Source organism: Naegleria fowleri, assembly GCF_008403515.1.
Source record: "Naegleria fowleri strain ATCC 30894 chromosome Unknown tig74, whole genome shotgun sequence".
Lineage (NCBI taxonomy): Eukaryota > Heterolobosea > Eutetramitea > Acrasida > Naegleriidae > Naegleria > Naegleria fowleri.
The window spans coordinates 1-14,947 of record NW_025408006.1 but is presented as its reverse complement, the minus strand read 5'-3'; the positions used below and the strand labels follow the sequence as shown (position 1 = coordinate 14,947).

At 37.6% G+C, this 14,947-nt stretch overlaps 6 protein-coding genes across 6 annotated transcripts; 4 read left to right on the top strand and 2 right to left on the bottom strand.

Moving 5' to 3' along the window:
- Positions 1 to 235: 235 nt before the first annotated feature.
- On the bottom strand, positions 236 to 910 carry FDP41_009841 (uncharacterized protein; the record flags this gene model as incomplete). Its single annotated transcript, XM_044713843.1, has 2 exons — positions 236 to 679; positions 743 to 910. 2 exons carry the CDS (start codon positions 908 to 910, stop codon positions 236 to 238), a joined length of 612 nt encoding a protein of 203 aa, XP_044556334.1.
- Positions 911 to 1,507: 597 nt separating this feature from the next.
- Positions 1,508 to 1,822, top strand: FDP41_009840 (uncharacterized protein; the record flags this gene model as incomplete). Its single annotated transcript, XM_044713842.1, has 1 exon — positions 1,508 to 1,822. The coding sequence occupies one exon, from the start codon at positions 1,508 to 1,510 to the stop codon at positions 1,820 to 1,822; it is 315 nt and encodes a 104-aa protein (XP_044556333.1).
- A 261-nt stretch (positions 1,823 to 2,083) lies between these two features.
- On the bottom strand, positions 2,084 to 4,589 carry FDP41_009839 (uncharacterized protein; the record flags this gene model as incomplete). The annotated part of the gene is made up of 3 exons (XM_044713840.1): positions 2,084 to 3,085; positions 3,241 to 3,911; positions 4,148 to 4,589. The coding sequence occupies 3 exons, from the start codon at positions 4,587 to 4,589 to the stop codon at positions 2,084 to 2,086; spliced, it is 2,115 nt and encodes a 704-aa protein (XP_044556332.1).
- A 245-nt stretch (positions 4,590 to 4,834) lies between these two features.
- Positions 4,835 to 9,959, top strand: FDP41_009838 (uncharacterized protein; the record flags this gene model as incomplete). Its single annotated transcript, XM_044713839.1, has 4 exons — positions 4,835 to 5,049; positions 5,329 to 6,060; positions 6,240 to 9,811; positions 9,895 to 9,959. The coding sequence occupies 4 exons, from the start codon at positions 4,835 to 4,837 to the stop codon at positions 9,957 to 9,959; spliced, it is 4,584 nt and encodes a 1,527-aa protein (XP_044556331.1).
- A 77-nt stretch (positions 9,960 to 10,036) lies between these two features.
- On the top strand, positions 10,037 to 11,108 carry FDP41_009837 (uncharacterized protein; the record flags this gene model as incomplete). The annotated part of the gene is made up of 3 exons (XM_044713838.1): positions 10,037 to 10,039; positions 10,432 to 11,015; positions 11,075 to 11,108. The coding sequence occupies 3 exons, from the start codon at positions 10,037 to 10,039 to the stop codon at positions 11,106 to 11,108; spliced, it is 621 nt and encodes a 206-aa protein (XP_044556330.1).
- Positions 11,109 to 12,835: 1,727 nt separating this feature from the next.
- On the top strand, positions 12,836 to 13,252 carry FDP41_009836 (uncharacterized protein; the record flags this gene model as incomplete). The annotated part of the gene is made up of 1 exon (XM_044713837.1): positions 12,836 to 13,252. One exon carries the CDS (start codon positions 12,836 to 12,838, stop codon positions 13,250 to 13,252), a length of 417 nt encoding a protein of 138 aa, XP_044556329.1.
- Positions 13,253 to 14,947: the final 1,695 nt, after the last annotated feature.

Below are 14,947 nucleotides of genomic sequence, written 5' to 3'. Positions count from 1 at the left end.
TTTTGTTGAAACACTAAGAAAGTACTCGATAAATTTATTTGGGAAAATTGTAGGTTGATATCAAAATTATCATTGCAATGAAGGGGAGTGGTGGTGAATTCAAAAAGTTTCTTTTGGAAAAAACTCTCACTCTTGTTCCAAGTTGTGGATTTATGGAAATGTCAAAATATTGCTTGAAAATTGTCAAAACGTAAATGCTTAAAGAATTCTCAAAATTATGCTTTTGGATCAATCATTACTCGTGATAAGTCTCCATTTTGTTCTTCTTATGATGAAGTCCCTTGTGATGATGTCTCTTCTTGTGATGTCTTGATTTTTTATGGTGATGCTTCTTGTGGCTATTCTTTCTGTGTCTTCTTTTGTGATGATGTCTTTTCTTCTTTTTGTAAGTATCGAGTTTGTTCTTTTTGTGGTGATGACATCTCTTGTGATTTCTTGTTTTCTTATGTGAGTGCTTTCTCTTCTTTCCATGAGAGTGGTGTCTTGTTCTTTTGTGTGATGAATGTTTTCTCTTCTTTCCAAAGTGTTTCTTATGATGACGTTTGGCATGATGTTTTCTCTTCTTGTGATGATGTCGTCTTTTCTTTGCTAGTTGATCGTGTCGACGTTTATGCGAAAATGGTGTATACGAACGCAAATGTTTTCCATCCACATCGACATAATGTTCCACATTTCCTTTCTTAGCATGTCGACGAGATGCAGAATGTTTTCGACGATGCGACGAATGTCGATGCTTTCTTACCTTTGTGTGTTTGCCATAACGATCGACATGTTTCTTGTGCTTCTTTGGAATGTAGGTCGAAAGGGAAATTCCTTCCGCATGAACCGCTGAAGAAGAAGTTTGGGTTGTCGCCAACAATAAAATTGTCAATGATAAGACGACAAGTAGAGTGGAGAGTAAAAGTTTCATTCGAGAATGTTTCGAAGAATGGAGTCTTTGTTTTTTTTGTGATGTTTTGGAAGGAAATGGTTCGATGGCATATCTTTTGAGAGAAATTTTATCGAATTCGAATTTTGGAATTTGTTGTGAAAATGGAATGAAAATTGACAAGGTTAGAATAAATTGTGAATTGATTTAAAACAGAACTAGTACAAAGAGATATGAAATACCAATAATGGAAGATTGTGGATGATGGCGTCTTTTAAAAAGGAAGTTTCAAAATATTGTTCGTTACCAACTTGACATCCCCGATGATGATGATTATTATCTACAGTTTAAATAGAATTACAATTCCTTTTTTGAAATAATTTCGTTAAAGCACCAAGCACTTGCTGTTTGAGGAAAGATTGGACGTACTGATCGTTGGTTGGAATATTGTGAGGATTATTGACAAATGAGAGTTTGGAAAGAAAAATTTGAAGAGGAGGACGATGAAGAAGACGTCCTTGATGAGGAGAATGAACAAGACGAAAGCGCTTCTGAGGGATTCGATACTTTAAAAACTTCAAACTGACATTTCATGGCGTTCTTGATTCACACAATGATGAAAAAATTGAAAAGAAAAAAATGAACACTTCTCTCCGATCAGCCAATCGTTCTCAAATTCTCATTCTCTACCGAAAATTGCTCCGAGTGGGTTATCAATGGCCTCGATGGGAGGACTCTGATGATGGTGCATATCTGGGTGATTTCATATTGGAAAAAACAAAAAAAGAATTTAGAAAGAATATAAATGTTGTGGAAACTGGTCCGTTGTTGGAAAGAGCAAGACGGGAATTGAGATTTCTACAAACTCTACAGGCTGATATCTTTAAAAAACAATTTGTATTGAAGAGAAATTATTCCGAGTCTGCGGAGGAAATTGATCATAGTGCGAAATAATAAGATTTGGCATCACTTTGATATGTTTCATAATTTCATTTGACAAAAACGAATTTTTACATGAATCGGAAGTTAATAATGATATAATATCCCTCTAACGGATCTTGTTGCGACAACAATCCGTACGTGTGCGAATATTCATTCTTACATGACAATTTAAAAATTGGAATCTGCATATTAAATAATTTTTACAATTGTTTCTTTATTAATTTATTAATTCAAAAAAATATGATTCAACATTTATGGTTTTTACTTGGAAGATTAACGTTCTTCAACAACATTAATGAATAATTCTTGCAATTGTTCAGGCTCCACCTGTCCTGGTGCTTGTGTCATAATTTCATTTCCAGAAGCACTCTTAGGGAATGCAATCACATCTCGCAATGTTTTGGCTCTCTCCTCGCCGCAAATGAGAGCAACCAAACGATCGAAACCAAGTGCCAAACCGCCATGTGGAGGAGCTCCATAACTCAATGCTTCAATAAGATGTCCAAATCTCACCATTGTTCTCTCCTCACCCAATTCCAAAACCTTTTCTAAAACATATTTTTGCATGTCGGCGTTGTGAATACGAATGGATCCTCCACCTAATTCGACACCATTCAACACGCAGTCATAATGTTGTCCACGAACCTTCAAAATATCTTTCACGTCATTGCTATACAAGTAATTGATATCATCTGGATGTGGAGCAGTGAATGGATGATGCATACTCGAGAGTCCTCGTGAGGTGTGCAAATGAGCCTGACCGAATTGATCTTTGGCCTTTTCAAAGAGTGGGAAATCAATGACCCACAAAAATCTATACTTCTCTTCAACGGTATTGAATTGGTAAATACCTTGTTCAGTCATGTATTTGGCACATTGTTCTCTCACTCGTCCCAATCCCTTGACTGTGGTTTCCCAATCAGGGTCAACAGACAAAATGAGCATGTCTCCTTCGGCAAGTTGGAGCTTTTCTCGAAGATATTGTTGCTGCTTTTCTGTGAGCTTGTTATTAAGGAATGTTGGCTCGCTGCCAATCTTGGTGGCCAAGATGAGACGTGTTTTTTCGACACTCTTTGCTTTTTCTACAATTTGATCGGATTGCTTTCTTGTCATTAAGCCTCCAATCTGTTTTGCCTTGAGTGCATATACAAAACCATCACTTGCAAGAGTTTGATTAATAACATCAATATGACACTTTTCATTTTTGAATGCTTCAGTGACATTACTAAATTTCAAATCTTCGTATCTCAAATCTGGCTTGTCACTGCCATAAAGCTGTGTGAGTGATTTGCCATTAATGATTGTATCAAACAAAAAAAATTGACATAAATCATATTTTCACATGCACCATTAATGTCAGTTGTTAATTATAAAGTCAGTCAGATTTACATCGTTCTAAAATATATTATGACGTATATACTACTACTTACATCCATGGCATCTCTGTATTTCATTTGTTGGAATGGAGTCTTGATATCAATTCCCAAAATTTCTTTCCACAACATTTTCAAAAAGTTCTCAATCAGCACATAAATATCCTTTTGTGTGAGGAAGGAGAGCTCAAGATCGATTTGAGTAAACTCAGGTTGTCTGTCCATTCTTCCCGACTCGTCACGATAACATCTTGCAATTTGGAAATATCTGTCCATACCACCAACCATCAGCAATTGTTTGTATTGCTGTGGACTCTGAGTGAGAGCATAGAATTTTCCACGTTGGCGTGTAGGCACAAGAAACTCACGAGCTCCCTCAGGAGTGGACTTGAAAAGAGTGGGTGTCTCGATTTCAAGGAATCTGTTCATTTCTCCAAAATATTTTCGTGTGATGGCCAAAGCTTTTGAACGGATGGACAAATTTTCGACCAATTGTCTTCTTCTTAAATCAAGATATCTGTACTTGAGACGAATTTCTTCTTCGGCATTCACTAATTGCAGCGGCAAGGTCTTGGCTCTATTGAGGAGCACCAATTCTGTGGCCTCAATTTCAAAAGCTCCAGTGGTCATCTTTTCATTGATCATATCTTGAGGACGCTTGTTGACTTGTCCCTTCACAAAAACGACACTTTCAGGTTTCACTTCATTTTCTTTCAAATAGTCAATCACTAAGGTTGAGTAGTAAATCAATAAAAAAGTATAGAAATACCATTCACATTAAATTCATCAGAAAATGAATATTATTCATAATCAGTTGTTTTTTCAATAATTATTATTGTTGTATCCGTTATAGTGATAATAAAATGTCATGTTAACATTGGTGTATGTGAGCAATAAAATCAAAATGATAATCATAATGTTTGAAACAACACCAACACGATTGATATTTGCTAACACAACATACATTCTTTGTTTTTCAGAATGACTTGTACGACTCCACTAACATCACGAATTGTCAAGAAGACACACTCATGTTGATTAATCACTCGAATATTCTCCACCCATCCATTGATTTTGATTGACTTTCCAATTAGAGATTCCTGATTAACTTCTCCACAATATTGAGTTCTTTGATGATATTCTCCGAAGGATACTGGTGATGATGAGGTAATGTGTTCTTGTTGATGAGCTGAGCCCACTGTGGCATGGGTCGAGAAGGCTCTCGTGGTTCCGATGAAAGAAGTTTGAGCTGCTGCAGAAATTGAGATGGAATTATGATGTTGTAAAACTGGTACATTTACTACCCGTGTACTCGCACCAAAAGCATTACCAGCTGCTGAAGCCAATAATAATCTCTTGTTACAGAAGGATGATGAAGCCAACACGTGTGCTGATTTGTTGAGCATTTTTTCCAAAATTGATGTCCAAGCTTCCTTTTCTCATCATGGACTTTTTGATACTCCACAAAAGATGAAGTTTTTCGTTTCCTTTATTCGTGTTCATCAAGAAAGCAAACAAATATCCACCTCCGATTGTTGTTCTTTTGAACTAGCCTCAAGTTGTTAAACAAACCAACTATTTTCAAATTCTAATCATCACACACCATCTCAAACAGAAAAAATTCTCATCTTTTGCCTAACAACCTATATTGATGAGAGAAACTCAACACTTAATTGTCGAGACGGAGAGTGGTTCTTTCCATATCATTAGTTCACTATCGAGACGGAGGGACACTCAGATTATTACGATTGAAAGATATACAGGTCAATTGTTATATACGGGACAACCGAATGTTGATCTCTTTAGCACTCCGCAAGATGCTTTGAAATTTCTAGCGAAGGATAAAAAGAATATTAAAAGTGTAACGTAAGTAGTGGGAGAATGAAATTTAATGGTAAAAACATTTGTTGAATGATTCATGAAATTCCAAATGATTTGATGATGTTAAAATTATAATTATTATTATGATTTTAATAATAATAACTGATGATGATATTCAACAATTTAAAAATTATTATAACATATTTGTGAACTCGAACATACTTCATGTCGTCAACAACAATTACAACAATAATTTTCATCTCTGTGTTGAATTGGTTTCATGTGATAACAACAATATTCCTTTCACACCACACCCAACAACAGAAAATGTCACGCAATTATTGGATACACAGTCATCGGAACGTGTGGATATTTATTCATTTGTACCAAAGTGAGCCTCGATTTGTTACTACCGCCCTCGCATCATGTTTACACAGTTCGAGAAACTGAAACCATCACGATACCGTTGCAATATCCACACAAAATCACTCGTGCCGAAGTGAAAAATTGTGAACTCATGGCCGAATTTCAACTCAAGGGACTTCATTTCTATTGTGAGACATATGACTTGACAAGACCTTTTCCTTCGACTCATTCACCTCAAGATTACACTGAAGAATTTTGTTGGAATACTCACCTCACTGAGAGTTTTAGAAAAATTCGAATGAGAAGTTGGTGTTGTGTCTTGTTGCAAGGAGTTGCAAGATCTTCTGGTCCTATTCAATGCAAAGAAACAGATGAAGCCATTTTGACAAGAGGGCAAAATTTGTTTCAAGGACAGCAAGGTTCAGATGAATTCAGCATGACAACAACTTCACAAAACACGAGCAGCAGCAATAGAAATAATGGAGGTGACAATTTTGGAAGTATTAATTTGGCCATTATTTGTAGAAAGAGCTGTCTCAATCCGGGAACAAGATACAATGCAAGAGGTTTAAATGATAAATCAAGCCCTGGAAATGAATATGAATCGGAACAAATTATGTGGAGAGTGTATAATGGAACAATCATGTTCAGCACGTTTGTTTGGAGGAGAGGAACTGTTCCCATTCATTGGTAGGTTTTTTGTGAAAAGTTGGGATTCATCATATGATTATTTCACTCCTCTGCAATAACAAATTATGATAATGTAATGGTTTCATTGTAAACAATTTAAATATCATATGCGTGGTACTACCGTACCTACACTTGTCTCATCCACTTAATGTGTCTATGCACTTTACTCATAATAACAGGCGAAGTGAAATTAACAATGCAGTACAAGATGCAAATATAGTTATATCTGATCGACCTTATGAAAACATTGATGTCTACTACAAACGAATTGTTGAACGATATCACAATCTTCCAATTACCATTATCAATTTACTCAGAGCCAAAGAGGTCCACTCTGAAGAAGGAAATTTAACGTACCATTTCAGAGAATCTCTAAAAGTTGTGAAAAAACTGATGGCCATCGATCAACTTGAAATGATTGAATTCGATTGGCACACCATTCACAAACAAGAAGGCGTTGACAAGGGCGTTAAGCGATTGTGGGAACTTATTTCACCCAAGTTGCGAGCAGCAGGAGTCACCACTGGCATTATGCGCGTCTCTTCACATGGAACCGTTGTAGATATGAAGTTGTGGAAGAAGCAAAATGGAATTTTTAGGGTGAATTGTGCGGACTCTCTTGATCGTACTAATTTAATTTGTTTCTTTAATTCCATTCAAGTTATTGCAGAACAATGTCGACAATTAGGAGTTTCTTTATGCGATCCTTCAGGGGATTTTACAGAGAGTTGGAAATCGTTGAATTATACTCTTCAACAAGTTCGCGATCAGTTTGATCCCGTTCTCTTATTGAAGCTTGCTGAAATTTATGTCAATGTTGGAGATGTTTGTGCCACTTTGTACACAAATACTGTTGCCATGCACACGTCACCAATGCGTGAATTCGCTCAACATTTAGGAGCAGCACCAAACAATACTAAACTCATTGTTGAGAGAAGAATTCAAAATGTGCTCAAAGACAAAATTCGACAACAACAATACGAAATGTTTCTAGGATTGAACTTGGCCAAATATTTTCCCTCTCATATTGTGAATACCAAATATGGAGAAATTCGTTATATCAGTCATTACCCGACCTTTATTTTCAAGTCTGTTCCAAAAGAAATTGAATACAATATAACTGAAGAAAGAGCACTCATTCGAAGTGGATTCTCTCATCAATGGATATGTCCAAGAGATTTTGATTTTATAGAAGTTCAAATTTATTTACCTTTCTATTGCCGAGTTACGGAGCTAGCTCTCACCATCAAACATGGCCTCAATGATGCCACCTCTCCATCCAAGATGGATGTTTTTGTTGGTACTCACATTGATGACTGTTTAATGGGTTTTCAAGAATTGAATATTCCTCGTTGTGAGGACGGCACTAAATTATTGTATACATTACCACCTCAAATATCAGGAATTCCCGAAAATTCTTCACTTTATGATTTTGAAGGCAGTGATGCCAGCTCGAAAATGAGAGTGGTGAGAATTATTTTCTACGGTATTCCTCCATGTAGTTGCATGACAATAGGACAAATCCAACTTTTCGGAACCATTGACACGCTGCTAAATCCTGCACAATCACCTAAAGAATTTTATTTAGAATTATTGAGGGCTTCGTCACAGAATGAAGTTGAGCAAGTGCTTTCTAACTTGGAGAAGCAACAACAAGAAGTATCAAAACGAAAGGCAGAGGAAATTAAAGAGTTGGAAAAGCAAGTAGAGAAAGAGGAAGAAACTGAGAGAAATGAAGTGAGTTTCAGTGACATGGTTAAAGATGGAACTGCCGTGGAGTTTACTCATGACGAGAATTCACTCTCTGAAATACATTCCGCAAGTCAACACAACTTTGATGAAACTACCAATTCCTCAGTCATGAATAATAGCAATTCAAATCTTATGGCTCTCGATGACACTTCTTCAGAAGTTAAAATTTTAGGAAACGATAACGAGTTGTCACGAACTTTTGATACAATTTTCGATGATTATTTTGAGCAAAAGAATGTACCAACAAATGCTGATAATTTGGAAACATTCCTTCAAACTTCAAAAACCACTGCTGCTGATCATGATCGATTACGAGACAAGCTCATTGAAATGATCAATAATCAAGACGAATCATTGAGAGAGCTTCGTAATGATAAGACAAGATCTTTAGAAAAGTATTTGAAATTTATTCAAACCAAAGTACCAACGCCAACCTCAGAAATGACCTTTACTGACGCTCTCGAATTGGAATTAGCTCGCTTGAAACTCTATGTCACAGCAAGTGAAAGAGACAATCTTCTCATTCAACACGGATACAAAATTGACAAATTCGATCCCAATCAATATATTTATTCCAGAGACTCGAAAGTGGAAAAATCGATTCGAAAGAGTTTAGAAAGGTCAAATTGCTATCTCTGTAAAACAAGTATCAAGCTTCGAAAATCCTCTTGCCGCTATTGCAGACATGCATTCTGTAAAAACTGCATGTCCAAAACCAAAACAGACATTATCGAATACAATTGGAAGAGCTCCAATGTTTGCATGGAATGTTTCTCTAACATTCAAAAACAAAAAGAAATGATTCATGAAATTCAAGAACACATCAAAATTGAAACTGGAAAATCGAAACTTGCCACCAAAAATATTTCTCGATTATTCACAGAATTGTACCCTCCCATTTCACAATCTCGAAAAATGATGAAAAAACACGCCAAAGAAACTCTTTGTTCTGAATTTCCTGGAAGTGGAATTTTGAGTACAGTTGAAACTGCTCCCAAGTCGCCACCTATTGAATCTATCTTATTTCCACCTGATATTCTTCCATTGGAATATTGGTATGCCCCTCCCAGCATTGATTCTGTCACTATCATTATTGTATTACAATCATATGTCAAACTCTCTCGAATGGTACTTCTCGTTGATCAGTTAGGTTATTCCAATGAGGATGCTCCTATTTTTGATATTGCCATTGCTGAAAGATTACCAAGCTTTAAGAGCATTACATCGTGGAAATTGAGTGCCAGCAAGCCAAATGACATGTTGGAGTTCAATTTTTCTGACCATATGACGGCTCTGACATCACAGAACGAGCAAAAATATGAGCCTATGTGTCGTTTGGTAAGAATGACTGTGAAATTACCATCCCTGGAGACGTCACAGGAATTGTCAAGTGAATCAACAATATCCTCGTCAAAAGCAACAACAATGGAATTATCAGAGAGCTCACTGGCAATTACCAACACTCAAAACGAGTCAATTCTTCAGAATGGTGCAACCAGTACTCTCAGGAATTCTACTACACTTCGCAAGACACGATTCTTGCATCTTGGCAGAATTCTCATTTATGGTAAAGTCATTAATGACGAAACCAATTTACACAAATCAGAAATTCCACTCCTCAATTCTCAACAACAAGCCACAATGGATGAAATTCTTCGATCAAAACCTACCATTCAACGAGTTCAATTGAAGGCTGAGTCCAAATATGTGAAGGAAAATAACTGTTTGGATTTAATTTTATCACCTGAAGGAGGATATGTCGTTTCTGGATTCAGAATTAATTTAACTCATACACCAGATAGTATTCATTCTCAGGTAAAGCATATTCGAGTGAGCTTTTTGTTTGGAGAGGATGACAAGGCAACAGAAGGAGCCACCTCTCAACTTGTTGTGGAGAAAATTACTGTACCAAAAGTAGAATCTGGAACATCATTGATTTATGAATTTAACAAGACATATGATATGAATGTAAAGTTGGTGAGATTTGAATTTTTGTCAAGTAAGTATATTACGGATTGTGTGAAATTGACATACTAATGGATGCATTTGTGTTGCTTCTTTTGAAATTTTGTAAAATTGTAGCTTATGGATGTCACGTGAATGATATTTCTTTACCTCAAATTTTCCTTTTTGCAAATTCTGTATAAGTGTTGGAAGTATTAATAAAGAGCGCTCTATTAGGTTCAGATACACGTTCAATTAAAAAAAAATTAACAACACAAAAATGGTAGGTGAATTTTCTCATTGCAAAACATTCATTATGAACATGTGTTCCGAAATGTATTTTGTTCATCATAATGACACGATCGAATCGAATTTTGGATTTAATGATGGAATGTATGAAATGATTATAAATATCGTGATGAATGATTTGATTTGGATTAAACATCAATGTTATGATGATTATTGATTAAACATCATTATAATGATGATGTTGCTGGTTGGCCATTTGTTTCTATAAATTAATATGATGATGGAATTCCATCACAATATGATGCTCACACCACAACTAATCTCAAATCATTCATCCGATGATTGTTTATATTCTGTAATATTTATGTAAAACATACGAACAAACACCATGTGTCATCACCATCACGATTTAATTTCAATCTCCAGTCCATGCCAAAAACCTCTAAATTATATCAATTTCTCAATTACCGAATGAGAATAACGCTTCAAGATGGAAGACAAATTGTCGGTAAATTCATGGCCTTTGATAAATTCATGAATATGGTCATGGCTGATTGTGAAGAATTCCGAAAAATCATTCCCAAGAATAACAATGGTGAAGAAGTTGAACAGAAAAGAACACTAGGTTTTCTCTTAATTCGTGGAGAGAATATTATTTCAATTATTGTCGAAGGTCCACCACCAGCAGAAGATTCCCGAGTGAAGTCCATATTAACCAAACAAGCTCAACAACAATCATCAACAACCAGCACAACAACTCCAAGAGGTGTCTCTGGTGCTACCGTTGGTGTTGCAATGGCAGCTGCTCGTGGAATGGCTCTAGGCCGTGGAGGTGTTGCAATTCCTCAACAAACACCATTGGTTACAGTTGGACTCGTGGCAGGACCAACTTTGGGCATGACGCCAACTGTGGGAATGACACCCGTACAAGGTGGAATTGCACAAATGTCTGCTGGAAGAGGAATGGCAACCACAGGTGGTGGTAGAGGAAGAGGTTCAACCACACAAAAGTAAGGATGAGTGTGAACATTAAGGTTGTTGTTGTTAATACACATTTATTCTATTGTAGACATGTGCACTTTTTGAATCATCTTATAATTTGAATTTCAAACAATTGGCAGTTTCACTTTTGAATGACAATGTGATGAGGAGAGTGCGACATTTTTGAGAAGTATTGATATTTGGTTGGTTCTTCTTTTTGAAATTATGGAAGCACACATATATTTGTAGATCCATTCGAACAATCTTTCATGACACTCCATAGAGATCAGAATTATTTATTATTTCCTTTTATATTTTAGTATTTCTTCACTCGAGATTTGTCTCTCACTTTGAAAGTGAAAAGAAGCTTGTTGACAGGTCACTACAATATCTCTGGGAATCATTCAAGGACAAGATGAGGAAATAGTTTTAGCATGCATTATTTCTTCGATGGCTTTGTATGGGACGTAATGGCAACAAGTTTGACAGGTGGTAACGTAATGTCTTGTGTTTTTAATTCTGTTTTGCCGCAAAATATATGAGAGTAAACAAGCTAGGAGATGTTAATTTTTCCAAAAAACCCCTCCATCCTCTCGCTGTAACTATTGGTTTCCAAGTTCATTCCTATCAACCGCATCTGTTGTCAACCTCTACAAGTTTGTCTTGGACTACAACAACAACATGATCAAATTCCTACCAACCAACACCCATTCGAGAACCTGCTTCAAACAATGACCATCAACAACTCTCTCAAGACCTAGAAGATACTGAAGATGACAAGGAGAGTCTCTTCATCAACAAAACATCCTCCTTTTCCTCTTTCCATCTCTCCATTCGTTTCTGTCTCATCTTTTTAGTCTGTTCCTTAATTCTCTGCAGCACTTTCGTTTTAAGTGCCACTTGGTTGAGTAGTTTCTCTCCCACCCTTACTGAACTCAGTTCTAAAGTAAGGGATTCTCAATTTTTGTCTATTGTCGAATATGCGAATCAAACTCTGAAAGAAATTGCCATTTCTAATGAGATGGTGACAGGTCAATTGGGATTCTCCTACAAGTTGAGAGATTACAATTATACAGAAACAGTGGTTTATCGTGCCTTTGTGTCTGAAAAGAAATTTCATGAAGGAGTGGTCACCACCACTTATACTTGTAATGCTTTTCAAGAATGTATTGGAGTAATTGATTTAGGAGGTGTTCCTACTATTATCTATACCTTGAATTTGATGTTCAATATTGTAAGTGTCAATATTATAACATGGTTTGTCAACAGATTATTGTAATCGACGTTCGGTGCCAGATGTCATTTCACCACCTTTTGATTTTACGTACTTGACAAGTGTTTGTAATGCAAATGCAGGGAAGCAAATTTTTTAAAATTCCATCTTACTGCCTAAATTGCAACAACAATTTATGGACATGGTGAAAAAGATTAAAATGTATCGAGCATTCATTCCTTCACATTTATTGTTGGAACTCGATACGGAGGAGCGGAGAGTGCAGAACAAGAAGCTGCCAACTGTCACGCAACGATTGATGTGCAAGATTGTTCCAAACAATCCTCGGTTGGAGATTCGTTGAAACATATTGATCATGAAAGTAGTAGTCACCGATTGAGTGTTGATTCCTCAGAAGATGCAAGTTCCAATAAGGGATCTTCTCAACCAAGTCGAAGTGGTCGACAATTGACATCAATGGAACAAACACCAACCTTTCGAAAGAGAGAAGCACAGGAAACAAAATTTCGCTTCATTTGGAAATGAAGAGAATGACCTTATTGAACGTTCACATGGAAGGTTTCAATGAATTTGTGTCATTTTTCCAACCTGAACTTGTGGTCCAAATGTTGAGCGATGTTTTTGAACAAGTTCAAACCATTTCAAGACTTGTCCTTTGAAGGAGGATCCATTACATTGGCGTTTAATGCTTCGAGTCATCAGATAAATCATGAAATGAAAGCAAATAAGGCAACATTACAATTCTTGGCAAAAACCAAGTCCATTAAGGAACAGAAATGGCGTCACTTGTCGATCTATACCAAAAATCCAACTCTCATTGACAACATGTCTTTGATCTTTGTCATTTGTGGACAACAAAGTTTGGCAGGAAATGTTGGAACCAAAGATTCTAAGAATTTCAGTGTTCTCAGCAGCGCAAGATATAATTTGGAACAACTCACCAAATTGGCACGATCCATGCATGTTCCAATTCTCGTGACCGATGTCATCAAAAAAAGCAACAGAAGGATTCTTCCTTACGAGATTTATTGACACTTTAGAATTAACACCTGACAAGGTGCTGGAACCAACTCGACGAATGTCCAAAGTGGTGGTGGCTGTGTCATCACTTCTCCAAAACTTGTCGATCACCCTTGTTATTATTCATGTGATGTGCATGAATTGTTGCATGATGTGAGTCATGAAGTGGCCGATGAATGGATGTATGAATTGGAGGTAAAAAAGGTCACGCTCAATATTTGAATTACAATGAAGGTGTGGCATTGATGGGAGAAGGAGAACATGGATGGGCATAAGAAATTTTTGAGAATTTCTTAGAGAATCATCCGCACGACAAACCAGCCATGAGTCTTTTGGAAAAGTCCAGCAAGTAAAATACTTTAAAAGACTATTTTCTATTTTCTGTGTTTGGGTTTGGGTTTGGGTTTGGGTTTGGGTTTGGGGTTTGGGGTTTGGGGTTTGGGTTTGGGTTTGGGTTTGGGGTTTGGGGTTTGGGTTTGGGTTTGGGTTTGGGTTTGGGTTTGGGTTTGGGTTTGGGTTTGGGTTTGGGTTTGGGTTTGGGTTTGGGTTTGGGTTTGGGTTTGGGTTTGGGTTTGGGTTTGGGTTTGGGTTTGGGTTTGGGTTTGGGTTTGGGTTTGGGTTTGGGTTTGGGTTTGGGTTTGGGTTTGGGTTTGGGTTTGGGTTTGGGTTTGGGTTTGGGTTTGGGTTTGGGTTTGGGTTTGGGTTTGGGTTTGGGTTTGGGTTTGGGTTTGGGTTTGGGTTTGGGTTTGGGTTTGGGTTTGGGTTTGGGTTTGGGTTTGGGTTTGGGTTTGGGTTTGGGTTTGGGTTTGGGTTTGGGTTTGGGTTTGGGTTTGGGTTTGGGTTTGGGTTTGGGTTTGGGTTTGGGTTTGGGTTTGGGTTTGGGTTTGGGTTTGGGTTTGGGTTTGGGTTTGGGTTTGGGTTTGGGTTTGGGTTTGGGTTTGGGTTTGGGTTTGGGTTTGGGTTTGGGTTTGGGTTTGGGTTTGGGTTTGGGTTTGGGTTTGGGTTTGGGTTTGGGTTTGGGTTTGGGTTTGGGTTTGGGTTTGGGTTTGGGTTTGGGTTTGGGTTTGGGTTTGGGTTTGGGTTTGGGTTTGGGTTTGGGTTTGGGTTTGGGTTTGGGTTTGGGTTTGGGTTTGGGTTTGGGTTTGGGTTTGGGTTTGGGTTTGGGTTTGGGTTTGGGTTTGGGTTTGGGTTTGGGTTTGGGTTTGGGTTTGGGTTTGGGTTTGGGTTTGGGTTTGGGTTTGGGTTTGGGTTTGGGTTTGGGTTTGGGTTTGGGTTTGGGTTTGGGTTTGGGTTTGGGTTTGGGTTTGGGTTTGGGTTTGGGTTTGGGTTTGGGTTTGGGTTTGGGTTTGGGTTTGGGTTTGGGTTTGGGTTTGGGTTTGGGTTTGGGTTTGGGTTTGGGTTTGGGTTTGGGTTTGGGTTTGGGTTTGGGTTTGGGTTTGGGTTTGGGTTTGGGTTTGGGTTTGGGTTTTGGGTTTGGGTTTGGGTTTGGGTTTGGGTTTGGGTTTGGGTTTGGGTTTGGGTTTGGGTTTGGGTTTGGGTTTGGGTTTGGGTTTGGGTTTGGGTTTGGGTTTGGGTTTGGGTTTGGGTTTGGGTTTGGGTTTGGGTTTGGGTTTGGGTTTGGGTTTGGGTTTGGGTTTGGGTTTGGGTTTGGGTTTGGGTTTTGGGTTTGGGTTTGGGTTTGGGTTTGGGTTTGGGTTTGGGTTTTGG